General features: G+C 45.9%; 3 protein-coding genes across 3 annotated transcripts; all 3 read right to left on the bottom strand.

The window, feature by feature from the left end:
- Positions 1-746: 746 nt before the first annotated feature.
- LOC123842751 (keratin-associated protein 10-8-like) lies at positions 747-1,535 on the bottom strand. The gene has a single exon (XM_045871973.2). It carries the CDS (start codon positions 1,533-1,535, stop codon positions 747-749), a length of 789 nt encoding a protein of 262 aa, XP_045727929.2.
- Positions 1,536-1,732: 197 nt separating this feature from the next.
- LOC123842433 (keratin-associated protein 10-2-like) lies at positions 1,733-11,972 on the bottom strand. Its single transcript, XM_064577253.1, has 3 exons — positions 11,280-11,972; positions 10,785-11,201; positions 1,733-1,822 (listed from the first exon to the last, which is right to left on the bottom strand). Exons 1-3 carry the CDS (start codon positions 11,970-11,972, stop codon positions 1,733-1,735), a joined length of 1,200 nt encoding a protein of 399 aa, XP_064433323.1.
- Positions 11,973-26,264: 14,292 nt separating this feature from the next.
- On the bottom strand, positions 26,265-27,071 carry LOC123841079 (keratin-associated protein 10-12-like). The gene has a single exon (XM_045870760.1). It carries the CDS (start codon positions 27,069-27,071, stop codon positions 26,265-26,267), a length of 807 nt encoding a protein of 268 aa, XP_045726716.1.
- Positions 27,072-27,467: the final 396 nt, after the last annotated feature.

A 27,467-nucleotide genomic window follows, 5' to 3' on the forward strand; every position in this document is an offset into this window, starting at 1 on the left:
GGGATTTGCTGGTGCTTCAGATCATCAGCCCTTGTGCCCAGCCCAGCATGCAGGCATTCCTCTGTGTGGACACCTCTCTCCAAGGGAGTCAGCACGGTGCTAGGTACTGGACCCTCCAGTTCCCACCAGTTAGGGTTGTGCTGCTCCCCAGCTCACCTTTAACCTGCACGGGCAGGGGCCCAGGTGTGGGCTGGAGCTCTAAGCTTTGTGCAACCACTCTCACTCCCCGGGCCCAGGCTTGGAGGGCTCTTCACTGTGGGGAGGGTGGGGCTGCGGGGCTGGAAAGGGACGTGGAGTGTGAGGATCCACATTCAGACATCTCTCAGGTGCTTTGAACTTGGAATTTGAGAATATGTCTTTATTGTTTGCTTCCACCAGGCAGAGCTCCAGTCTGCAGTGGTCTCTGGGCTCCGAGGAGGAGAAAACAAACCCCGGTCTCTAGGTCATGACACAAACATTTTATTGATTATAGCAATTGTCCTTTGTCATGTGGAACACAAGCAACCGATCCTACAGAAGAGGGTTCTTGGGGTGCCGCAGTCCACCTCTGTTGAGGGACTTGTGGGCCATCTCTTGGCAGAAAGGGGTGGCAGCATGTTCGAATCCCCAGTAGGCAGCAGCTGTGTGTCCACCAAGGGGCCGAGGGGTGGTCCTGGTGCCCACAGAGGGGTGTCAGGGCTCCTGAGAGAGGACATTTGTGCCCAGGAACAAAGGTGGCAGCACCAGACGCAGAGGTTCAAGCTGGTTCAGCAGCAGGACTTCTGGGCCGAGGTGGGCACGCAGCAGGCCTGGTGGGGGCCCACGGGCCGGCAGAGCAGGGACACACAGGAGGAGGGTCTGCAGCAGGACGAGGAGCAGGGGCTGGGCTGGCAGCAGGAGGGGGCTGAGCAGGGGGAGGCCTCGCAGCAGACAGGGGTGCAGCAGACGGGCTTGCAGCAGACAGGGGTGCAGCAGAGAGGCTTGTAGCAGGCAGGGGTGCAGCAGACGGGCTTGCAGCAGACAGGGGTGCAGCAGAGAGGCTTGTAGCAGGCAGGGGTGCAGCAGACGGGTTTGCAGCAGGCAGGGGTGCAGCAGACGGGCTTGCAGCAGGCAGGGGTGCAGCAGATGGGCTTGCAGCAGACAGGGGTGCAGCAGACGGGCTTGCAGCAGACAGGGGTGCAGCAGAGCGGCTTGCAGCAGGCAGGGGTGCAGCAGACGGGCTTGCAGCAGACGGACGCGCCGCAGGCCTCCTGGCAGGGGGAGGAGCTGCAGCAGGAGGGCCGGCAGGAGCTGGTGCAGGCTGATTGGCAGGGGCTGGACCCGCAGCTCACGGGGGTGCAGATGAGGGTCAGGCAGGAGGCCGGGGTGCAGCCGCTGGACTGGCAACAGCTGGGGGTGCAGCAGGGTGGGGCACAAAAAGGGGGCTCGCAGCAGCTCTCTGGGCAGTCGTCCACCTGCCAGGAGGAGTCGGGGCAGGAGTCCCAGGAGCCGGGCAGGCAGACGCGGCTGCCGTAGCTCAGATCGTTGGAGCAGACGGACAGGGTGGACGCGGCCATGGCGGGGGCGGTGGGGCTGGAGGAGGGTGTGCGTGTGAGTGTGAGAGTGTGTGTGTGAGTGTGAGTGTATGAGGTGCTGGAGCTGGTGGCTTTTATACCGCCCCGGATGTTTGTGTTGTCCCAGGCGAAGGCTCACCACGCCTCTGTTGTTTTGGGGTTTGGGGCTGTGAGGACCATCATTAGGGCCTGTTCTGTTGTCATGACATGATCTTGCTCAGCTTATAAAGCTTGGACTGTTCCGGGCAGGGCTGGTTGTCCCTGGTGTGAGCCTGGTTCCTCCGGGACACCTGTAGGGAAGGGGTAGGCTCCCTGTGGCTGCCTCTGTGGCCTCCACCTGGCAGGTCATGTGCTGGGGCTCTGGGTGATGGCCCTGGACTTATGGGACAGCTCCGTGTTGACCCAGCCTGGGTGTGCAGGACCTCACTTGGAGCAGCTGGCCTGGCCTGTGATTGGGAGAAAAGAGGACAGAGGTGCACATTTTAGGGCACAGGCAATGTGGGGCTGATCCTTCCTGGGCAGGCTTGTGAACCTCTGTGGTCCCAGTGTCAGCCAAAGCCAGTGACAAAGAGAAGGATTTCCATGGACAGGACTGGATGTCCTTTCTCCAAGAAGGAGCCAGAATGTCCCAGTGAGGTCTGCACTCTGTAGGTCACATGTAAGGAATCACACAATACATGGCCTCTTGTGTCTGACTCCGTTCACTGAGCATGAAGTTGTAGCGCCTGCCTGTGCGTCACTCCTGTTCCTGGCTGAGTAATGTTCCAGCCAATGGGTTCACCACATTTTATTTCTCTGTTCCTCAGTCAGTGGACATTTGGGTCGTTTCCACCTTTTGGCTGTCGTGAATAGTCCCGCTATGAACATTTTTGTACAAGTTTTTTTTGAACGCCTCTTTTCAGTTCTTCCAGGTGTATTCCTAACAGTGGCATTGCTGGGTCAGATGGTAACTCTATGTGTCACTTTTGAGGAGCTCCAGACTGCTCTCCAGCCACCGCACCACATTACACTTCCAACGGCAGGGTACGATGTTCCAGTTTCTCCACATGCCCCCCACCACTGCTTCTGTTCTCTTCTTTTTTAAAAAAAATTGTAGCCACCCTAGTGGGTATGAAGTGGCATTTCATTGTGGTTTTGATTTACATTTCCCTGATGACTAATGATACTGGGCTTCCTTTCAAGTGTTTGTTGGCCATTTGAATATTTTCTTTGGAGAAATGTCTATCAAAGCGCTTTGCCCATTTTTAATTGGGTTATCTGTAGTTTTGTTATTGAGTTATAGGAGTTCTTTATGTATTCTGGATACTAAACCTTTATCAGAATTATGCTTTGCAAATATTTTCTCTCACTCTGTGGGTTGCCTTTCAGTCTCTTGATAACATCCTTCAATGCACAAAACTTTAACTTTTGATGAAGTCCAACTTACCTGTTTTCTTTTGTTTGGTGTCATAACCAAGAAAATTGTTGCCAAATCTAAGGTCATGCAGATTTACCCGTATGTTTCCTTTCAAGAGTTTTATAGTGTTAGCACTTATATTTAGGTGTTTGATTGGTGTTTGAGTTAATTTTTGTATATGGTATGAGGTAGGGTTCAACTTTATTCTTTTGCACGTGGATGTCCAGCTGTCCCAGCACCATATGTTGAAGAGACTATACTTTCCCCACAAAATGATCTTGGTACCCTTGTTGAAAATCAATTGGCCAGATATGTATGGGTTTATTTCTACACTTTCAATTTTATTTATTTATTTGAGAGAGAGAGTGAGAGGGAGAGCACAAGAGGGGGTAGGGTCAGAGGGAGAAGCAGACTCCCTGCTGAGCAGGGAGCCCGATGTGGGACTCGATCCCAGGACTCCAGGCTCATGACTTGAGCTGAAGGCAGTCGCTTAACCAACTGAGCCACCCAGGCACCCTACACTTTCAATTTTATTCCATTGACCTATATGTCTGTCATTATGCCAGGACCACTGTTTTGATCACTGTAGTTTTGTAGTAAGTTCTATGTCTCCCTTCTAATTTGGATGTTTTTTATTTGTTTTTCTTGCCAAATTGCTCTGACTAGCACTTCTAGTGTTGAATAGAAGTGGTGAAAGCGAGCATCCTTGCCTGTTCCTAGCTTAGGGGAAGGCTTTCAGTCTTTCACCATGTGGGCTGATGTTCCCTGTGGGTTTTCATCTACCTCCTATTATGTTAAGGAATTTCTCTTCTCATAGTTTGTTGAGGGTTTTATTATGAGAGGGTGTTGGCTTTTGTCAGATGCTTATTATGCATCAGTTGAGATGAAACTGTCCCCCCCCCTTCATTCTATTAATGTGGTGCATTACTCTGATTGGTTTTCATATGTTGAATTACTCTTGTATTCTTGGGATAAACCCACTTGGTTATGGTGTATAATTCTCTTAACATGCTGCTGGATTTTGTTTGATTGTATTTTGTGGAAGGTTTAAAAATATTAATCTATAAAAAATTTTGGTCTGTAGTTTTTTGTTGTTGTTGTCTTTGTCTGACTTTGATATAAGGATAATGCAGACCTCATAGAATGATTTAGAAAGTGTTCTCTCATCTTGTTTTTTGGAAGAATTTGAGAAAGTTTAGTGTTAAGTGTTCTATAAATGTTTAGCAGAACTCAGCATGAAACCATCTGGTCCTGGGCTTTACTTTTGGGGGAGGTTTTGGATTACACTGTGATCTCATTACTTGTTTTATGTCTATTCAGTTTGCCTATTTCTTCTTGAGTCAGTTGGCTCACTTGAGATTAAAAGATACAAATAGATTGAAAGTGAAGGGATGGAAAAAGATATTTCATGCAAATAATAACCAAAAGAGAGCTGGATGGCTATAAGAAAATCAGACAAAATGGACTTAGAGTAGGAGACAAAAAAGGACATTAAATATTGATAAAAGGGTCAACATATCAAGAAGATATGACAATTATAAACATATACGCACCTAATAACAGACTCCCAAAATACTTGAAGTAAAAATTACAGAATTGAAGAAATAGTTTCTATTCTACAATAATAATTGGAGACTTCAATAAGTAATTTCCTCTAATAAAAAATGACATAATAGAACAACTAGATCAAAGACCAGTAATGAAACAGAAGCCTTGCAAAACACTATAAACCAACTAAACCCAACATGTATACAAAGTACTCAACTCAACAACAGCAGAATGCATGTTCTTCTCAAGTGCCCATGGAATATTTTCCAGATTAGACCATATGTTAGGCCATAAAACAAATCTCAGTAAATTTTAAAATATTGAAATTATACAAAGTTCTCTGACCACAGTGGAAAGAAAACCAGTAACAGAAGGAAAATGGGAAAATTCACAAATAAATGGAAATTCAACAACACACACTGAAACAACCAATGGGTCAAAAAAGAAATCACAAGAAAAGTTAGAAAATACTTTGGGATGAAAGCAGATGCCAACACAATGAACTAGTACTTATGGGATGCAGCAAAAACAGTGCTCAGAGGCAGATTAATAGCTGTCAACACTTAATTTAAAAAGAAGAAGCTAGTCCATAACCTAGCTTTACATCTTAAGGAACTAGAAAAAGAAGAGCAGACAAAACCCAAAGCTGGCAGAGGAAGGAAACAAAGCACAGATTAATTAAATAGAGACTAGAACTATTACAGAGAGAATCAATGAAACCAAAAGTTGGTTCTTTGAAAAGAGCAACAGAGTGGACGACCTTTAGCTAGACTAAGACAAAAAGAGAGAAGACTCAAATTAAATAAAAATGGGGACATCACTACTGACCTTGTATAAGTGAAAAAGGTTATGTGAGAGTACTAACTGGACACCACAGTTAGATGTAATGCACAAATCCTTATAAACACACAAACTACCCAAACTAACACCCTTACTGGAGTTCTTTATCTCTAGCTATGGCTCCAAATTACTGATTAGTGCCCTTTTATTTCAGCCCGAATTATCATTTCTTATACGGCAGGTCTATCCACTAGCAATGAACTCTGTTTTTTTTTTTAAGATTTATTTATTTATTTATTTATTTATTTATTTATTTGGCACACAGAGAGAGAAAGTGAGAGCAGGAACACAAGCAAGGGGAATGGAGAGGGAGAAGCAGGCTTCCCGCCGAGCAGGGAGCCCGATGCGGGGCTCGATCCCAGGACCCCGGGATCACGACCTGAGCCGAAGGCAGATGCTTAACGACTGAGCCACCCAGGCGCCCCAGCAATGAACTCTTTTAACTTTCATTTACCTTGAAGTGTCTTAATCTTCCCTTCCTACATTTGTTGGGCATGGACTTCTTAGTTGGCAGTCTTTCCCAGCACTTTAAACACTCCATCCCGGGGTCCCTGGGTGGCTCAGTCGTTAAACGTCTGCCTTCGGCTCAGGTCATGATCCCAGGGTCTTGGGATTGAGCCCTGCATCGGGCTCCCTGCTCCACAGGAAGCCTGCTTCTCCCTCTCCCACTCCCCCTGCTTGTGTTCCTGCTCTCACTCTCTCTCTCTGTCAAATAAATAAATAAAATCTTTAAAAAAATTAAAAAAATAAACACTCCATCCCACTGCCTCCTGCCCTCACATTTCTGATGAGGAATTGGCGTTAATCTTCCCTCTTGCTGCTTTTAAGATTCTCTCTTTGTCTTTGGATAGTTTGGTTATCATGTAGCTTAATGTGGATGTCTCTGGATTATTCTACTTGGAGTTCATTGAACTTCTTGGCTGTATAGAATCATATTTTTTTTTTTGAAGTTTTTGGCCATTATTTCTTCAAATATTTTTTCTGCCCCTTTCTCTCTCCCCTCTTTTGGAGATTCCTGTCAAGTGCATTTTGGTGTCTTGATGGTGTCCCACAGGTCTTGTTATCTCTGTTCATTTATCCTTATTCCTTTTTCTCATCTGCTCCTCAGACTGGAGTATTTCAACTGTCCTGTCTTCATATTTACTAATTCTTTCTTCTGCCTGCTCACATGTGCTATTGAGCTCCTCTAGTGAGGTTATCATTTCAATTATTGCAATTGGTTCAATAACCCTAGAATTTTTATTTGGTTCCTTTTTTATACTTCTGTCTCTTTATTGATATTCTCAATTTGGTGAATATTATGCTCTTGGTTTCTATTAGTTCTTTGTCCATGGTTTTCTTTGACTCTCAGAGGGTATTAAGAGAGTTTATTTAAAGGTTTTGTCTAGAAAGTTTAATCCCTGGGCTTCCTCAGGGGCATTTCCTGCTAATTGCTTTTTTCCGTGTGAATGAGCCATCCTTTCTTCCTTCTTTGCATACTTCATAGTTTTTGTTGAAAATTGGACATTTTGAATATTATAATGTGATAATTCTGAATATCAGATTCTCTCCCTCCTTATAGTTTGTTGCTGCTGATTGTTGTGACCTATCATTGTGTTTCTGTTTAGTGTCCTTTTATTTCAGCCTGAATTATTATTTATTGTAGGGCAGGTCTAACCACTAGCAATGACCTCTTTTAACTTTCATTTACCTAAATTATTTTGTAATGACTGCACTCTTTGTCAGGTGTGGTCACTGTTCTATTAGCTAGTGGTCAGATAGTGATTTGACAGAGAGTTCCTTAAACACCTGGAGCCAAACAATATTTTTTCCCCAGTCTTTGTGGATGGGCTCTGCTTGTGTGTTGGGACCATGCCCACAACCTTGGGCCAGGCAGTTCACAGCTCTGCCTTTGCTTTCACTTCCTGCCGGTCAGAGCTGGACATGTAGCCAGTGGTGAGTGGTCAGGGCCTTCTCAGTTCCTTTCTGAGCATGAGCCCCTTGTGGGCATGTGTGGGGTCTTCTGGACTGCCAGCCACCTGTGGAAGCCCTAAAGCCTTATTCCTCCAAGCATTTCATTCCCCAGCTTTCTGTCGTCAGCATTTTGGTGTATCTTCTGTTTGCCATACCCTTTTCCCAGGCAACAATGGGCTCATTTGACAAACACTCTCTGTGTAGCTGCTCTCTGCCTTGAAAGAGTTACAAGTTATGAGAAATAAAGCCAAGCCCTTGGTGTGGGCCCCTCCAGGGCCACTGCAGATACAACCACACCTCTCAGAGAATGCGGCCCACTCTCTCCCTCCAGAACCAGGGCCCTCACTGGGACCCAGTCCACCAAGGTGCAGTGGCTTTTGTGTTAATGAAGATTTCCCTTGGTCGTTGTAAACCTTTGGCCATTTTCCACAGTTCAGATGAAATTGATTCCGGCAGCTTTGCCAGTGTCTTCAGTGTTTCTGTGAGGGTGAGGAGGTGGGCCCTTAGAGTTCCCCATTCCTGATGTTCTCCAACATCACTCTTAGTAGGCACAATTTTGAAAAGTCCTTTTGAGGGCATTTGTTGATATCGCTCAGAATTTAAAATCAGCAAACACTCTGACTGGCAAGTCCCACTTCTAGGAATTTAGGCACAGTGAAAACTTACAGTAGTGCACACAGGTAAGCAGGGAGGATGCTCATGATGGTGTTGTTTGTAACAATCAAAACTAGAGAGACTTTAGTGCCTGTTCCCCTGTTTTTGCACAAATCAAAAATGGTGTATCCACCCTTTGGGATGCTATGTGTCTAGGTAAAAGAGGCAATGATAAGGTATTATTCCTTATCAAGTTGGCAAAGATAGAAAAATATAAGCCCCCATGCTGTGAATCTATGCTGTTATTAAGAGGACCCAGACCCTGATGATAAGTGATGTGTGTCTGTTGGCCATTTGTATGTCTTCTTTGGAGAAATGTCTGTTCATGTCTTCTGCCTATTTCTTGACTGGATTATTACACAACTGATGAGTCATTGGACACTACATCTGAAACTAATAATGAGCTAATTGAATTTAAATAATAAAAAAAAGAGGACCCAGACCATCTTGTGGGCAATGTGATTTCTACACCTCCACCATCTGACCCATTGCTCTGCAGTTCCAGGTGTTCATTCTCAGATTTGCTCATGTGTGTGGGAAGCTGCATCTGGCTATATCTGGACATGTGTGTTCACATTTCCTCCCACCTTCTGGTCTGGACATGTTCTCACACTGTTCTGGCCCTTCTCCACTATTGCTGTCCCCAGTCTTCCTTTCCCAGCTGCTCTCTGCCAACCCAGCCTAGCAGACAGGAGCTCCAGAGGCTGTGTCCTGTTCTTCGCCCTCTGCATCCCAGCAGATAGCCCAGTGCTGGAACACAGGGCATTCTGGTGTCTGTGAATGTAGGCATGAGTCTAGGATGCCCACCTGTCCCAAGAAGACCGTCCGGGCACTGGACAAGCCAACTGCCAGGCTCCCCTGTCCCCAGCAAGACTGTGGCCTGTGCTGACCTCTGGGCCAACCCACACCTGTGCATGGGGAGGAGCTGCTTCTACTCATTGTGGGTTGGAGTCTTTGTTCTCAGCCCATAGGATTTTCCTGGAGCAAAGCTTCAGACCTGTGATGGTGGCCAGACAGCAGAGTGATGACCTGAGGTAGACATGGCTGGCAGGCGGAGCTCCCCGTTCCCCAAAGGTGGCAGTATAAGCCCCAGAGAGGAGTGGCAGAGACCCTTGGGTGCTGGCTAGTGGTCACATTTCTCCCCTGAGCCCCCTGTTCCCAGACCAGCTGTGTTTCCCACAGGAAACAGAGGGGAAGGGTGAGAGACACTTAATAACCCCACGTATTTGGTGGGGTTATTCTGTGGACAGGGAGTTGCGGAGGGACAGAGCCTCTGACTGACCCTGGGGCAGTGTGGGGCTGAGGGAGTTGCCGGTTGCATGTCAGACCCAGCAGGGTCCATGATCTCCACCTTTCAGTGCATCCTGGGGGTGCTTTGGGGCCATTTTCTGTGGGGGATGCAGATGTGGCTGGGTCATCCCTGGAAGGAGTTTCATGATGACCGATTCACTGGCTGTGAAAGGGAAGGGCTGGGCTTGGTGGCCTCTTCCTGAGTTCAGGGTGGGCTTGGGGAGGTCCTGGCTCAGCATGAAGCAGGGGTACTTTCGGTGATGGTCTAAGTGAGCCGGGCAGGACCCCGAGGGGAAGCTCATGCGCATGTAGCCTACTGGGCTGCAGGGGGAGGGCTGGGAGCAGAAGAGCTGGCACAACAGAGCCATGCGGGGGTCCGGACAGGGGTCTGGTCCCTCCCAGAGCCCGGGGGAGGGCAGCAGGTGGACCAGGGACAGGCTGGCTGTCAGCCTGTCGAGCAGCCCGTGTGGCAGGTGGTGGCCTGGGGCTGGGTGGGGTCAGGGTGGAGGACGGGGCTGGTCAGAAGCCCCTTTCCTGGGCGGCTTTAATGGTGTCCTGGCAACAAGCCACATGGGTGTCTCGCTACTGTGTTTTCCCAACACTTCATCCCTCAGTTTCCTCCTCATAAAGAGGGGATGAGGAGCTCGGACCTCAGAGAGCAGCTGAGAGATTAAGCCCCCGTCCCCTGGATGCTTGTACTTGTGCAGGCCCACGAGAATGGCTAGGGCTGGGTGAGGCCGGTGGTGTTTATCGTGAATAAATCACACGAATAGTATATGGCTCAGGGCGTTCAGCATCATGAACGCTGTGGAAGTGAGACTCTAGAGGGAGGTGACAACAGAGCGCAGAGGGCCCGAGCATGAAACACACTGCAGGCGCCATCACCAAAGCGGGGCGTGGGAGTTTATCAACACCCCCGAAGGGGTCTACATGGCTGGATGGGCAGAGCACAGGGCCCTGGGTGGTGTGGACCGAAACCAGAAGGGTCTTCACCAGTGGCATGGCCTAAGAGACTGGGGAAAGGCCTGGAGAATTACAGGTCACTTGTGCAAACCACTCAGGACGAGTGTTCCTAGGGTGGGGGTGGGGGCCTGGGCAGGACAGTACCGGCCATGCTGGCGGGTGATCTTGCTGGACGTCCCCCCCTTGTCCACAAGTGTCCTCACACCATGCCACTGGCATCCTGGCACCGGACCAGGCCACTGTCCACAGCAATGGAGGCCGGACGGGGTTCTCAGTTCACAGGGAAGGCCCCACACCAGGACTCCGAGTCCCTCATGCTCCCAGGCGGAGTCCAGACCTACCAGATGATGGCCCTGAGTCCAGCCCAGGACGAGATCCTGGGGTCCTGCCACCCACCCTTCATATTTGGTTTCAAACCTAGTTGTGTTCTTCAGGAGCTTGGAGCAGTGCCTCCCCCACTGCAGCAGGCAGGGGTGCAGCAGACGGGTTTGCAGCAGACAGGGGTGCAGCAGACGGGCTTGCAGCAGACAGGGGTGCAGCAGACGGGCTTGCAGCAGACAGGGGTGCAGCAGACGGGTTTGCAGCAGACAGGGGTGCAGCAGACGGGCTTGCAGCAGACAGGGGTGCAGCAGACGGGCTTGCAGCAGACAGGGGTGCAGCAGACGGGTTTGCAGCAGACGGGTGCAGCAGACGGGTTTGCAGCGGACAGGGGTGCAGCAGACGGGCTTGCAGCGGACAGGGGTGCAGCAGACGGGTTTGCAGCGGACAGGGGTGCAGCAGACGGGTTTGCAGCGGACAGGGGTGCAGCAGACGGGCTTGCAGCGGACAGGGGTGCAGCAGACGGGTTTGCAGCGGACAGGGGTGCAGCAGACGGGTTTGCAGCAGACAGGGGTGCAGCAGACAGGCTTGCAGCGAACAGGGGTGCAGCAGACGGGTTTGCAGCGGACAGGGGTGCAGCAGACGGGTTTGCAGCAGACAGGGGTGCAGCAGACGGGTTTGCAGCAGACAGGGGTGCAGCCGACGGGCTTGCAGCAGACAGGGGTGCAGCAAACAGGGGTGAAGCAGAGGGGCTTGTAGCAGACAGGGGTGTGGCAGATGGATGCGCTGCAGGCTTCCTGGCAGGGGGAGGAGCTGTAGCAGGAGGGCTGGCAGCTAGGCTGTTGGCAGCATGAGGTGGCTGAGCAGGGGGAGGCCTGGCAGCAGACAGGGGTGCAGCAGACGGGCTTGCAGCAGACGGACGTGCCGCAGGCCTCCTGGCAGGGGGAGGAGCTGCAGCAGGAGGGCTGGCAGCTAGGCTGTTGGCAGCATGAGGTGGCCGAGCAGGGGGAGGCCTGGCAGCAGACAGGGGTGCAGCAGACGGGCTTGCAGCAGACGGACGTGCCGCAGGCCTCCTGGCAGGGGGAGGAGCTGCAGCAGGAGGGCTGGCAGCTAGGCTGTTGGCAGCATGAGGTGGCCGAGCAGGGGGAGGCCTGGCAGCAGACAGGGGTGCAGCAGACGGACGCGCCACAGGCCTCCTGGCAGGGGGAGGAGCTGCAGCAGGAGGGCCGGCAGGAGCTGGTGCAGGCTGATTGGCAGGGGCTGGACCCGCAGCTCACGGGGGTGCAGATGAGGGTCAGGCAGGAGGCCGGGGTGCAGCCGCTGGACTGGGAACAGCTGGGGGCGCAGCAGGGGGGGGCGCAGCAGCTCTCTGGGCAGTCGTCCACCTGCCAGGAGGATCTGGTGCAAGCGGTAGGTGAGCAGACGCGGCTGCCACAGCTCAGGTCGCTGGAGCAGACGGACAGGGTGGACTCGGCCATGACCTAAGTCCGGGAGCAGCAGGTGTCAGCCATGCTGGGGTTTTATGCTGGGAGGTGAGCTGGACGGGGATGTGTGTGACAGGTGCGTGAGTGAGGTGCTCTGGGCATCCGGGCTTTTATATCTGCCCTTGGGGTACTGAGCCTCACCTGAGTCTTGACCAGCCTTCCTTTTCCTTGTTATTGCTCAGAGTGTGTTTCCCGACAACCCTTATTAGTTTATTTGCTGTAAGATGTTTGTAACAAGACTCTGATGGGTCTGGTGATGCCTGGTTGCTTGTGTCCGGAAAGCAAACACCAGGATGCAGAGCTCCTGTTGGTTGATTGGCTCATGGTCGGATGTGTCTAAAACCTGGGCTCCTCTTTCCATTTTTGCTTGTGTGTCTTTGGTGTGAATTCTGGTCTGCTCTACACATGGCCCAGACACTCCTCACTGAACAAGGGTGTGTTGGCTCGGGGGACTGCCCCCTCCCCTGCTGCACCTGCAGACCCTGGAGGGGGACTCCCACAGTCCATCCCAGACACTGTTGTTATTCCCCTCTTTATCTCGCAATTACCAAATGGTGTGTGTATTCTGTTCTTTCCTGAGTTTTCAGTTTTATTATTTCTTTTTTTTAATTTTTAATTTTTTAAAGTTTTTATTTTAATCACCCAGTGCTCATCACGACAAGTGCCCTCTCTAATCCCCATCACCTATTTCTCCCATCCCCCCACACACTTTCCCTCTGGTGACCCTCAGTGTGTTCTCTGGAGTTAAGAGTCTGTTTCTCGGTTTGTCTTTTCTTTTTCCACCTTTGCTCATTTGTTTTGTTTCTTAAATTCCACATATGAGGGAGATTATATGATATTTGTCTTTCTCTGACTTATTTCACTTAGCATAATACCCTTTAGCTCCATCCATGTCATTGCAAATGGCAAGATTTCATTCTTTTTTATAGCTGAGAATGTTCCATTGTATATATACACCGCATCTTCTTTATCCGTTCATCAGTCCATGGACATTTGGGATGTTTCCATAGTTTAGTTACTGTAGATAATGCTGTTATAAACATCAGGATGCATGTATCCCTTGAATTAGTATTTTTGTATTCTTTGGGTAAATACTCGGTAGTACAATTGCTGGGTTGTAGGGTAGCTCTATTTTTAACTTCTTGAGGAAACTCCATACAATTTTCCAGAGTGGCTGCATCAGTTTGCATTCCCACCAACAGTGCACAAGGGTTCCCATTTCTCTGCAACCTCGCCAACACCTGTTTTTTTATTCTTGTGTGTGTGTTTTTTTTTTCAGTCATTCTGAGAGATGTGAAGTGGTATCTCATTGTGGTTTTGATTTATATTTCCCTGATGCTGAGTGATGTTGAGCATCTTCACATGTGTCTGTTGGCCATCTGGATCTCTTCTTTGGAGAAACGTCTGTTCTTGTCTTCTGCCCATTTTTCAGTTGAATTATTTGTTTTTTGGGTGTTGAGTTTTACAAGTTCTTCATATATTTTGGATACTAACCCTTTATCAGATATGTCATTTGCAAATATCTTCTCCCATTCTGTAGGTTGCCTTTTAGTTTTGTTGGTTGTTTCCATTACTGTGCAGAAGCTTTTTATTTTGATGAAGTCCCAATAGTTTATATTTGCTTTTCCTTGCTGCATAAACATATCTAGAAACATGTTGGTTTGGCAGATGTCAGAGAAATTACTGCCTATGTTCTCTAGAATTTTGATGGTTTCCTGTCTCACATTTAGTTCTTTCATCCATTTTGAATTTATTTTTGTGTAAGGTGTAAGGAAATGGTCCAGTTTCATTCTTCTGCATGTGGCTGTCCAATTTTCCCAACACCATTTGTTGAAGAGACTGTCTTTTTTCTCTTGGATATTCTTTCCTGCTTTGCCAAAGTTTAGTTGACCATATAGGTGAGGTTCCATTTCTGGGCTCTCTCTTCTGTTCCATTGACCTATGTGTCTGTTTTTGTGCCAGTACCATACTGTCTTGATGACGACAGCTTTGTAATAGAGCTTGAAGTCTGGAATTGTGATGCCACCAGCTTTGCTTTTCTTTTTCAAGATTGCTTTGTCTATTCAAGGTCTTTTGTGGTTCCATACAAATGTTAGGATTGTTTGTTCTAGCTCTGTGAAAAAAGCTGGTGGTACTTTGATAGGCATTGCTTTGAATGTGTAGATTGCTTTGGGGAGTACAGACATTTTAATGACATTTGTTTTTCCAGTCCATGACCATGGAATGTTTTTCCATTTCTTTGTGTCATCTTTAATTTCTTTCCTCAGCATTTTATAGTTTTCAGAATACAGGTCTTTCAACTCTTTGGCTAGGTTTATTCCCAAGTATCTTATTATTTTTTTTCCTTTCTTTTTCTTTCTTTCTTTCTTTCTTTCTTTCTTTCTTTCTTTCTTTCTTTCTTTCTTTCTTTCTTTCTTTCTTTCTTTCTTTTTCTTTCTTTCTTTCTTCCTTCCTTCCTTCCTTCCTTCCTTCCTTCCTTCCTTTCTTTCTTTCTCTTTCTTTCTTTCCTTCTTTCTTTCTTTCTTTCTTTCTTTCTTTCTTTCTTTCTTTCTTTCTTTCTTTCTTTCTTTCTTTCTTTCTTTCTTTCTTTCTTTCTTTCTTTCTTTCTTTCTTTCTTTCTTTCTTTCTTTCTTTCTTTCTTTCTTCTTTCTTTCTTTTGATGTAGTGTTCCATGATTCATTGTTTGTGTATAACACTCAGTGCTCCAGGCAATACATGCCCTCCTTAATACCCATCACCGGGCTAACCCATCCCCCCACCACCCTCCCCACTAAAACCCTCAGTTTGTTTCTCAGAGTCCATAGTCTCTCATGGTTCATCTCCCCCTCTGATTCTCCCCCCCTTCATTTTTCCCTTCCTTTTCCTAATGTCCTCCATGCTATTCCTTATGTTCCACAAATAAGTGAAACCATATGATAATTGTTTTTCTCTGCTTGACTTATTTCACTTAGCATTATCTCCTCCAGTCCCATCCATGTTGATGTAAAAGATGGGTATTCATCTTTTCTGATGGCTGAGTAATATTCCATTGTATATATGAACCACATCTTCTTTATCCATTCGTCTGTTGAAAGGCATCTCAGCTCTTTCCACAGTTTGGTTATTGTGGACATTACTGCTATGAACATTGGGGTGCATATGGCCCTTCTTTTCACTACATTTGTGTCTTTGGTGTAAATACCCAGGAGTGCAATTGCTGGGTCATAGGTTAACTCTATTTTTAATTTTTTGAGGAACCTCCACACTGTTTTCCAAAGTGGCTGTACCAACTTGCATTCCTGCCAACAGTGTAAGAGGGTTCCCCTTTCTCCACAACCTCTCCAACATTTGTTGTTTCTTGCCTTGTCAATTTTTGCCATTCTAACTGGTGTAAGGTGGTTTCTCAATGTGGTCTTGATTTGAATTTCCCTGATGGCTAATGATGATGAAAATTTTTTCATGTGTCTCTTAGCCATTTGTATGTCTTCTTTTGAGAAGTGTCTGTTCATGTCTTTTGCCCATTTATTGACTTGATTATTTGTTTTTTGGGTGTTGAGTTTGAGAAGTTCTTTATAGATCTTGGATACCAGCCCTTTATCTGTAGTGTGATTTGCAAAAATTTTCTCCCATTCCGTGGGTTGCCTCTTTGTTTTATTGACTTTTTATCATACTGGCACAAAAACAGACACATGGACCAATGGAACAGAATAGAGAGCCCAGATTTGGACCCTCAACTCTATGGTCAAATAATCTTTCACAATGCAGGAAAAAATATGCAATGGAAAAAAGACAATCTCTTCAATAAATAGTGCTGAAAATTGGACAGCTATATACAGAAGAATGAAATTTGACCATTCTCTTACACCATACACAAAATGGATATACACAAAATGGATGAAAGACCTCAATGTGAGACAGGAATCCATCAAAATCCTAGAGGAGAACATAGGCAGTAACCTCTTCGACATTGGCTGCAGCAACTTCTTTCAAGACATGTCCCCAAAGGCAAGGGAAACAAAAATGAAAATGAACTTTTGGGACTTAAGATAAAAATCTTCTGCACAGCAAAAGAGACAGTCTTATTTTTTTTTTTAAGATTTATTTATTTATTTGAGAAAGAGAGTGAGAGAGAGAGCTCATGAGCAGTGGGGAAGGATAGAAGAGACAGAGAGGGAATCTTAAGCAGACTCCCTGCTGAGTGGGGATGCTGACTCACGGCTTGATCTCACCACCCTGAGATCATGATCTGAGCCAAAATCAAGAGTTGGATGCTTAACTGACAGAGCCACCCAGGTACCCCAGTATCTTATTATTTTTGATGCAGTTGTAAGTGTGATTGATTCCTTAATTTCTCTTTCTACTGTTTCATTACTGATGTGTAGAAATACAACAGATTTCTGTACATTGATTTTGTATCCTGCCACTTTACCAAATTCGTGAATCAGTTTTAGCAGTTTTTTGGTGGCATCTTTTGGGTTTTCTATATAGAGTATCTGTTGTCTACAAATAGTGAAAGTTTGACTTCTTTCTTGCTGATTTGGATGCTTTTTATTTCTTTTTGTTGCCTGATTACTGAGGCTAGGACTTTAGCACTATATTGAATAACAGTGTTGAGAGTGGACATCCCTGTTGTATTTTCCCCTGTTGAAGATGATGTTCACTGTGGATTTTCTTATATGGCCTTTATTATGTTGAGGTATGTTCCCTCTATCCCTACTTTATTGAGGATTTTATCATGAATGGATGTTGTACTTTGTCAAATGCTTTTTCCGTGTCTTTTGAAATGATCACATGGTTCTTATCCTTTCTCTTATTGATGTGCTGTATCATGTTGATTGATTTGCAAATATTGAACCATCCTTTATATTGAATAAATCCCACTCGATCGTGATGAGTGATTTTTAAAAAATTTTTTATTATGTTATGTTAGTCACCATACAGGACATCATTAGTTTTTGATGTAGTGTTCCATGATTCATAGTTTGCATATAACACCCAGTGCTCCATGCAATTCATCCCCTCCTTAATACCCATCACTGGGCTAACATAGTGTTGGATTCAGTTTGCTAGTATCTTATTGAGAATGTTTACATCCGTGTTCATCAGGGATATTGGCCTGTAGTTCTATTTTTTATCAGTGTCTTTATCTGGTTTTGGTATCAGGGTAATGCTGGGCTCATAGAATGAATTTGGAAGTTTTCCTTCCTTTTCTATCTTTTGAAATAGTTTGAGAAGAATGGCTATTAACTCTTCAAATGTCTGGGAGAATTCCCCTGGGAAGCCATCTGGTCCTGGACTTTTGTTTGTTGGGGGTTTTTAAATTATTGATTCAATTTCTTTGCTGGTTATGGGTCTGTTCAGGTTTTCTATTTCTTCCTATTTCAGTTTTGGTAGTTTGTATGTTTCTAGGAATTTATCCATTTCTTCTAGGGTGTTACTTTGTCGGCATATAGTTTTTCATGATATTCTCTTATAATTGTTTGTATGCCTGTGGGGTTTGTTATTATTTCTCCTCTCTCATTTGTGCTTTTATTTTTTGGGTTCCTTTCTATCTTTCTCTCTCTCTCTCTCTTTTTTTTTTTGATGTGTCTGCCTAGGGATTTATTAATTTTATTGATTTTTTTTTTCAAAGAAACAGCTCCTGGTTGCATTGATCTGTTCTCTGTTTTTTTAGTTTCTGTATCGTTTATTTCTGCTCTAATCTTTATTATTTCCCTCCCTCTGCCAGCTTTAAGATTCATTTGTTGTTCCTTTTCTAGCTCCTTTGGGTGTAAGGTTAGGTTGTGTATTTGAGATTTTTTTTGCTTCTTGAAGTAAGCCTGTATTGCAATATACTTTTCTCTTAAGACCACCTTTGCTGCAGCCCAAAGATTTTGGACTGTCATGTTTTCATTTTCATTTGCTTCCATGTATTTTCTTATTTCTTCTTTAATTTCCTGGTTAACCCATTCATTCTTTAGTAGGGTGTTCTTTAACCTCCATGTATTTGTGTCTTTCCAAATTTTTTCTTGTGTTTGACTTCAAATTTCACAGTGTTGTGGTTGAGAATATGCATGGTATCTCACTCTTTTTCTTTTCTTTTCTTTTTTAAATTTTATTATGTTATGTTAGTCACCAAACAATACATCATTAGTTTTTGATGTGGTTATCTCACTCTTTTTGTACTTGTTGAAGGCTGATTTGTGTCCCAGTATGTGATCTATTCTGGAGAATGTTCCATGTGCACTCGAGAAGAATGTGTATTCTGCTGCTTTAGGATGAAACGTTCTGAATATATCTATGAGGTCCATCTGGCGCAGCATGTCATTCAAAGCCATTGTTTCCTTCTTGATTTTCTGCTTAGATGATCTGTCCATTGCTATTAGTGGTGTGTTAAAGTCCCTTACTACTATTGTATTATTATCAATGAGTTCCTTTATGTTTGTTATTAACTGTTGTATATATTTGGGTGCTCCCAAGTTAGGGGCATAAATATTTACTGTTGTTAGATCTCCTGATCTTCTTGTTGGATTGTCCCCTTTATTATGATGTAGTGCCCTTCTTCATCTCTTATTACAGTCTTTGGCTTCAAATCTAGTTTGTCTAAGTATGGCTACACTGGCTTTCTTTTGACATCCATTTACATGATAGATGTTTCTCCATCTCCTCACTTTCAGTCTGCAGGTATCTTTACATCTAAAATGAGTCTCTTGTAGGCAGCATATGGATGGGTCTTTTTTTTTTTTTTAATACATTCTGACATCATGTGTCTTTTGATTGGAGTGTTTAGTCCATTTACATTCAGAGTAATTATTGACAGATACATACTTAGTGACTTTTTAATGTTTTGTGGTTGTTTCTGAATATTTTCTCTGATCCTTTCTTTGTCTTTCTCTCTCATGGTTTGCTGGTTTTCTTTAGTGATATACTTGGATTTCTTTCCCTTTATTCTTTGCATATTTGTTAGTGGTTTTGATATATGGTTTAGGTTGTATATATCCTCTTCTGCAAATAACAGTCTATATTAAATTGATGGTCACAAGTTTGAACCCATTCTTTACTCCTGTCATCACCACATTTTAGGTATATGTTGTTATATTTTACATCCTTTTATTTTGTACATTCTTTGGCTGATTATTTATTTATTTATAAGATTATTTATTTATTTGACAGAGAGACAGCGAGAGCAGGAACACAAACAGGAAGAGTGGGGAAGGGAGACGCAGGCTTCCTGCCGAGCAGAGAGCCTGATGCGGGGCTTGATCCCAGGATCCTGGGATCCTGACCTGAGCCGAAGGTAGAGGCTTAACAACTGAGCCATCCAGGCGCCCCCTTGACTGATTTTTTATAGAAATATTCATTTTTACTGCTTTTGTGCTTCCTGCCTTCATTCTGTCTCTTTGGTCTTTCCTTCCCACTCAAAGAGTCCACTTTAATATTTCTTGAAGGGCTGGCTTAGGTTTTGTTTGCCTAGGAAACTATCTTTGCTCCTATTCTGAATGATAGCCTTGCTGGACAGAGTATTCTTGGCTGCAGATTTTTCCCATTCAGCATTTCGAATACATCATGCCCCTCCCTTCTGGCTTGTAAAGTTTCTGCTGAAAAGTCCCCCACTAGCCTTATGTGTTTTCCCTTGTAATTTACTGTCTTCTTTTGTCTTGCTGCTTTTAATATATTTATCTTTATCACTATGTTTGTCATTTTAATTACAATATTTCTTAGTGTGGATCTGCTTTTCTTGATTTTGGTGGGAGTTCTCTGTACTCCTTGGATCTGAATTCCTGTTTCCTTCCTTAATGAAAGAAGTTTTCAGCTATTATATCTTTTTTAAAAAAGATTCATTTATTTATTTATTTATTTATTTATTTATTTATTTATTTATTTATGAGAGAAAGTGAGAAGAGCAGGCAGAGGGGAGAAGGAGAAGCAGGGTCCTCGCTGAGCAGGGAACCTGATGCGGGACTCAATCTTAGGACCCTGGGATCATGACTTGAGCTGAAGGCAGATGTTTAACCAACTGAGCCACCCAGGCACCCCTCAGCTATTATATCTTCAAATAAATTCTCTGCCCCCTTTTCACTCTCTTCTTCTTCTATAATACAAATGTTATTACATTTTATGGAGTCACTGATTTCTTAGGTCTATTTTTGTGTTCCATAATCCTTTTTTCTCTCTTTTGTTCAGCTTCATTACTTTCCAGTACTCTGTCTTCTAGGTCATTAATTCATTCTTCTACTTCTTCCAGCCTGCTGTTCATTCCATCAAGCCTGTTTCTCATTTTGTTTATCAAGCTCTTTATCTCGCTGTTACTCCTTATCTCTGTGTTAATTGTCTCACTGATGTCCTCCAATCTTTTCTCAAGTCCAGTAAGTATCCTTACGATCATTGCTTTAAATTTTCCATCAGGCAGGGCGCCAGTGTGGCTCAGTCAGTTAAGTGTCTGGCTCTTGATTTTGGCTCATGTCATGATCTCAGGGTCATGGGATCAAGCCCCATGTCAGACTCTGGGCTCAGCATGGAGTCTGCTTGTCCCTCTCCCTCTGCTCCTTCCCCCACTCATGCTCTCTCTCTCCCTTTCTAAAAATAAATAAATAAATCTTAAAATTTTTTCCATTATATCTGTTTCACTTAGATCTCTGGCTGTGGCCTTGTCCTGTTCTTTCATTTGGGACAAAGTCCTCTGTCTCCTCATTTTGTCTAGCTTTCTGTACCTTCTCTGTGTTAGGAAAGTTAGCTGTGTCTCTTGTTTTTGAAGGTAATGACTTTATGAAGAAGAGGTCCTGTAGTGCCCTGCCATATAGTGTCCCCTGTTCCCCAGGGCTTGGTGCTTCAGGGACTCTCTCTTGTGTGTGCTGCATATGCTCTGCTGTTGTGTCCTGGCCACTTTATCCTTCAGGCCAGTCATCACTAGGCTTTCTTTATCTGTTGTGGTCAGTGTTTGGTCCCTGTCCTGAATGTGGCATATTTTAATTAGCTGTGTTCTGGTCTGCTTGTGAAATGAGACCTGTCACCACCACTACCAGAAGTGAGACTCCACGAGACTCCTGTATTGGGAGATGCAGTGTGAGTAGACATTTAGGCTGGTCTTCTGGATGAGGGGGCCCACTGCACTGGAACCTAGGTGAGGATGACTGGGAATGGTGGTTCTTCTGGATCACAGGGGATGTGGGGTTTGGTGTAAGCAAGATAGGTAACCAGTGTCATCACTGGGCTGGTTTTTGCAGGTGGCCCTGTGCTTATACTGAGGGATATGGGAGGGAAATGGCACCTGCCAGTTCCTTTATTCACAGAGGGGTCTCTCCATTAAATCCTGCTTCTCTGGGATGTGCTCCTAGATGAGCAAATAACCTCCCCACTGTGTGCCTTAGGTGTTCTTCAGATCACTGTTTCCATGCTGTATGTCTGAGGGTTGTTTGCCTTGCATTTTCTCCAAGAGCAGCCCCAATGTCCTCCAGGCTCTCCCAGAGCCAAGCACACTGACCTTTAAAACTCCAGGCTCTAAGCCCTGCTGGTTGTAAGAACTCATGAAATTCTGACCCTCTTGCTTTCCATGCCAATTGCCATGGGGATTCATTTTCCCTGGGTGCTCCCCTGTGTGCTAGTCTGTCTGTTGCCCCTCTCCATAACCACAGCTCCTTCCCCACTGCAGTGGCCATGATCTGTTTCTCTCCCAAGCCACATCTCTGCACTTCTACCTTCTTTGATGTGGCTTCTTCTCTCTCATTAGTTGTGGAGTTTGTTCTGCCAGTCTTCAGATCAATTTCTGGGGTATTTAGGATGAATTATCTAATTATATTCATGGGATGAGGTGAACCTAGGGCCCTCCTACTCCACTGCCATCTTCCCCACTCCCACCCCCCCTTGAGTTTTCAGTTTTAGATATGATGTGGTTTTCTGTTGTGGAGGAAGTCACTTTCTCTTGTTTCCCCCAGTCCCCATGAAAAGTTCCTCTTCCCAGCCTCAGAAGGCAGTAATATCCCAATATTTGGTTAAGTCATTGTCAAACCTGTATCATTTTAACCAGGACATGTTGTTCATAGCCAGTTCTGTGTAGTGGGGCCAGATTTAATTTCCTCACTTGTACATGTTTTGTTTTTGCTTGTGTTTTTCCTTTTTTAGAGTTAACAATTGCTTCCTATGTTTATTTGCTTCTTTCTCTGTGTACCTGTCATTAAATCTTCTCCAAATCCTCTGACTAATTTATCCCCAAGCTCCACTCAAGAGGGTTGAACATGTCAGGTCATCTACCAGCTTCCTTTATTTGGTGGAAATGTCTCTCCAAGAGCTCCCTCTATTTGTGGGCTGATGTCTGCTGTCTATTCCCTTGGCTGCACAGGTGCATACATAGGTGTCATCCAGGGATGTCCTCTCACCATTGTCTTTGGATTTTCCTCCATCTCTCTCCTACCATGGGCTTCTTATTTCCTGAATGTGGTGTCCTTTCCTTTCTGGGTTTATGTCTTTATTTGGGTGGAGCACACCCTCTGGTAGCTTTCTGAAAATGGGTCCATGGGAGATAAATTTTTGAGCATAGCATAACTAAAAATGACCTTATTCTGCCCTTATTCTTGATTGATAATTTAGCTGGGTATAATTTTCTGGATTAGAAGAGTTATTCCTTAGAATATTTTGTTGAAGACATAGAATATTTCCAGAATTTCAAATGTTCCCTTGTGCTGTTTCTCAGTTAACCCACCTCCCCCAAGGAGTCACTACTCCACCTTCTTTCCCCATGGATTGTTTTTGACTGTTCTATCTACTCCTTATTTTATGGCTCCTTTTGCTCAACAGAATGTCTGTGATAAGACCCATGTGGCCACAGATTCAGTAGTTCATTCATTTTTTTTTGCTGTGCTACAAGTTGCTACATTAAACCTTGCTATGCATTATTGATTCATTCTCTTTCCCAATAATAAAGATTTAGATTATTTTCAGAATTTGGCTAATATTAATGATGCTGCTATAAAAATTCTTGTGCATTTTGTTTGGGTGGACATATTTGCCAATCTTTCTTCAGTGTGCACCCACAAGTGGAATTTCTGGATCGAATGATAGGCACATGGGCAGTTTAGCTTATGTTTTGTCCAACGGTTTTCTAAAGATATTTACATTCCCACTGGCCAATCTTATGACTTGTAGTCACTCTATGTCCTTTATAAAATGAGGTATTGTCAGTCTTTTAAAATTTTACCCATTTTGGAAATGGTGTAGTGATACCACACCATTGCATTAATTTACATTCCCTGATGACTAAAGCTGCTCACTGAATATTTGGATATCTTTTTTTTTTTTTAAGATTTTATTTATTTATTTGAGAGAGAGAATGAGATAGAGAGAGAGAGCATGAGAGGGGGGAGGGTCAGAGGGAGAAGCAGACTCCCCACTGAGCAGGGAGCCTGATGCGGGACTCGATCCAGGGACTCCAGGATCATGACCCGAGCCGAAGGCAGTTGCTTAACCAACTGAGCCACCCAGGCGCCCTGGATCTTTTCTTCTGAGGTGCATGTTCAAGTCATTTGCTTGGTTTTTTAAAAGTAAGATTATTTGTATTTCTCATTGACTTATAAAAATTTATTATATATCCCAATGTGAGTTAATTGTTGTATATATACAGTGGTGTGTGATAAATGTTTAATAACTGGCTCTTTATAAAACAAAACAAAAAAAGCTCTGATTTGTTCCATGAGCCAGTTCTTATGGTATAGTTACACCACAGCTCTCATTGTGATGTTCTGAACACAGAACTGGGAAGAACTGATACAAGTTCTTCAGCACTCCATTAGTATGAGTGTTACACACAACTCTTCCAAGTCAGGGACTTGTTTTTCTCATCCTCTTGATGGTGTCCTTTTTAAAAAGTCAACTTTATTAAAGTATGATTTACACACCCTAACATGTACCTATCTAAAGTTTCTATTTGCTTAGTTTTGGGAAAATATGTACCTGTGTGACCACTGCCACAAGCAAGATACAGAACTTCTCCATCATCCCGAAAATTTCCCATGTGTTCTTAATCCCACCCCGTTGGACCCTGGCCCCAGGAAACTACCGAATTCCTTCCCATCTAGGTCAGATTTGTGTTCTCTACAGTTTCACATAAATTAAATTATATAGTATGAACTCTCAGGGTTTGGTGTCTTCCCCGAGTGTATTGAGATATATAAATATGTATATGGTTGCCTTCTTTTTGTGCTGAGTAGTATTCCATTGTGTGTATATAACACAATTTGTTTATCCGCTCAGCTGTTGATGCACATACGGCTGGTATGAACATTCATGAACAATTCTTTGTGTGGACTTGTGTGGCTACTTCTCTTGGGTAAAAAGCCAGGAGTGGGATGTCTGGGCCACATGATTGGTGTGTGATTGAGAGACTGCCAAACCAGTTCCAAAGTGACCATACCCATTTACATTCCCTCTAGCAAATGTGTATGTTTCAGTTTCTCCACATCCTCGCTGGCACTCAGGGTAGTTAGACTTGCTAACTTGAGGCATCCTAATGGATGTGTTGTGATATTCATTGTGTCCTTTGATGAATAGTAATTTCTAATTTTAATGAAGTCCAGTGTAATGACTCTTTCTTTTTTTTTTTTTTTAAGACTTATTTATTTATGTTTGAGAGAGAGAGAGAGTGTGAGAGTGTGTGAGTGGGGGGAGGGGTAGAGGGATAGAAACTTCAAGCAGACTCCCCACTGAGCAAGGAGCCCAACATGGGGCTCAGTCCCACCACCCATGAGATCACGATCTGAGTCAAAACCAAGAGTTGGACACTGAACTGACTGAGCCACCCAGGTGCCCCTGACTCTTTCCTTTTATGTTTAGTGTTTTTGACATCTTTGCCTACCACACGTTGTGAAGATATTCTCCTGTGTATCCTTTTGGATCTCCACTATTTTACCTTCTGCATTAAGCTCTAATATTCTTGCCCTCCAAACATTAATTTTGTGCACACACGTGAGGTCTTCTCCAGGAGAGCCGCTCTGGGGTGTAGGATGTGCACCTTTTCAGCTTTTCTGGATGTACCAACTTGCTCTGAAACATGAAGACTCTCACCTGCAGCACAGAGCAGACCTTGTTTCTACCCTCCCGGACATGCTTGCTGTCATCAGACTCAAACATTTCTGCTAGGCTGATGGGTCTAGGAGTCCCCAGGATTTGGTGATTTGCTAGGGGACCTCCCAGGACTCAGCACACAGAGCAAAATCAGCCCCAGGCAAAGGTGCATGGGGAGAAGCCGGGGGATACTGGGCACACATTTCCAGAGCTCTGTCCATTCACACAGGCCATGCCTAACCCCAAAGCCGGGAGCTGTGACAACATGTAGGATGTGTCACCCCCAGGGAGCTTGTCAGAGGTCAGTACCTAGGGTTTTTATCAGGGCCGTGTTATGTGGGCACCCTCTGCCTGGCTTGTATGAAAATTCCAGATCCCCAGGAAGAGTGGGTATTTAGCACAAGCCATAGTATTTGTACAGTTTATGCCCAGTGAGGCCCTCCTATCATATGGGTGGAAACCCTCCCCAAATCCACATTCCCAGACACCACCCAAGGGCCCACCTTGTGAACAGGACTAAGGACAGCTGTCCCTGGCCTGTCGTGCTGGCTCTTAACTACACGGGCCTGTGGAGTCCATCCTTCTGGAGTGCGGGGGCTGGAGACAGTCCGGGTTCAGGGAAGTCACGTCTGAAGCGTGGCTCTTCCCCAGGCGCTGCCATCAGACTATTCAGCGTGTATGTCCTTGAATGTGTGTCCACATGCCAGACATACATGTCACTGGAGGCACCTCCTGGACTCTACTGAAGGGCAGGAACGTGGTGGCTGGGGGATAACCACAGACCGCCCTTACGTGGGGGGTGTCAGGGAGGGGTCTTTGTTGGAAACCACAGACATGAAATCTGGTTAAACCAATCAAAATATGAATTTATTGGAGGGATTGACAGCTCACAGAGTGAAGGGTGATGGAGAAACCAGTTCAGGTGTCAGTGCAGGGGCCAGGGCTACACCGGGTCCAGTGGCAATGACGAGACACAGCTCTGGAGGAGATATCTGATCTTCTCTCCCTTCACTGCACATATGGTTCAAAGGCTTGGGGGAGCCCAGCTGGCCTTGCTGGGGTCACTGCCAACCCGGGGGGGAGGCAGGGCATGTTGACTTGGGAAAAGTTAGTACTTGAGGAAAGTCAGTGGGACAAATGCACAGTGGGGAACGGGTGACCAGTGTCCACCGCAGGGCCCAGGGAAGGGGACTAGACACTTGTTTTGGTGCTTAATAAAAAATCCAGGCTGTGCAAATGAGCTCTTGAGCTTTGGAGTTCCCTTAAGAAGATCACTCAGCAGCAGGACTTCTGGGCCGAGGTGGGCACACAGCAGGCTTGGTGGGGGCCCACGGGTCGGCAGAGCAGGGACACACAGGAGGCCTGGCGGCAGCAGCTGGGCTGGCAGAAGGAGCTGGGCACGCAGCAGGCGGGGCTGCACACGGGCCAGCAGAGCAGGGACACGCAGGAGGAGGGTCTGCAGCAGGACGAGGAGCAGGGGCTGGGCCGGCAGCAGGAGGGGGCTGAGCAGGGGGAGGTCTCACAGCAGACAGGGGTGCAGCCGACGGGCTTGCAGCAGACAGGGGTGCAACAGATGGACGCACTGCAGCCTTCCTGGCAGGGGGAGGAGCTGCAGCAGGAGGGCTGGCAGCTAGACTGTTGGCAGCATGAGGTGGCCAAGCAGGGGGAGGCCTGGCAGCAGACAGGGGTGCAGCAGACGGGCTTGCAGCAGACAGGGGTGCAGCAGACGGGCTTGCAGCAGACAGGGGTGCAGCCGACGGGCTTGCAGCAGACGGACGCGCCGCAGGCCTCCTGGCAGGGGGAGGAGCTGCAGCAGGAGGGCCGGCAGGAGCTGGTGCAGGCTGATTGGCAGGGGCTGGACCCGCAGCTCACGGGGGTGCAGATGAGGGTCAGGCAGGAGGCCGGGGTGCAGCCGCTGGACTGGCAACAGCTGGGGGTGCAGCAGGGGGGCTCGCAGCAGCTCTCTTGGCAATTGTCCACCTGCCAGGAGGAGTCGGGGCAGGAGTCCCAGGACCCGGGCAGGCAGACGCGGCTGCCGTAGCTCAGATCGTTGGAGCAGACGGACAGGGTAGACGCGGCCATGGTGGGGGCGGTGGGGCTGGAGGAGGGTGCGCGTGTGAGTGGGAGTGTGTGAGTGTGAGTGTGAGTGTGAGGTGCTTGAGCTGTCTGTTGGCTTTTATATCAGGTGTGTGTGTTGTTCCAGCAGCAGACCCCGCTCCCCTCCCTTCCTTGTTGGTGTTTGGAGCCCAGGGGACTCATTAGCACCAGCTCTATGTTTGGGTCCATGAGACGTTTGCTTAGCTATAAAACTCCTAGTATATTTTGGGGTCTGTTGACTTATCCTAAGCTACCTCTGGTCCAGAACATACATTGAGCTAGAAGGTATGAGTCTGTAAATAGCATGTCCTGGGGCCGGACTGGCTGCATAAGAAATCCATCTATTCGAATCCTAACCGCCCCTTTGTGGACACCTGGGTG

Source organism: Mirounga angustirostris, unplaced genomic scaffold (genome assembly GCF_029215605.1).
Source record: "Mirounga angustirostris isolate CCGP_5_RB_7025 unplaced genomic scaffold, mMirAng1.0.hap1 SCAF_1, whole genome shotgun sequence".
In the NCBI taxonomy this organism is placed as follows: domain Eukaryota; kingdom Metazoa; phylum Chordata; class Mammalia; order Carnivora; family Phocidae; genus Mirounga; species Mirounga angustirostris.

Bases quoted from the DNA above. Each gene is read 5' to 3' on its own strand.
- LOC123842751 (XM_045871973.2), bottom strand. From the start codon at position 1,535: ATGGCCGCGTCCACCCTGTCCGTCTGCTCCAACGATCTGAGCTACGGC.
- LOC123842433 (XM_064577253.1), bottom strand. From the start codon at position 11,972: ATGGCCGAGTCCACCCTGTCCGTCTGCTCCAGCGACCTGAGCTGTGGC. The intron at 11,202-11,279 runs GCATCCATCTGC...GTCTGCTGCAAG, and splicing joins CCTGCCAGGAAGCCTGCAGC to CCCGTCGGCTGCACCCCTGT. The intron at 1,823-10,784 runs GCCCGTCTGCTG...CCTTCCCTACAG, and splicing joins TGCACCCCTGTCTGCTGCAA to GTGTCCCGGAGGAACCAGGC.
- LOC123841079 (XM_045870760.1), bottom strand. From the start codon at position 27,071: ATGGCCGCGTCTACCCTGTCCGTCTGCTCCAACGATCTGAGCTACGGC.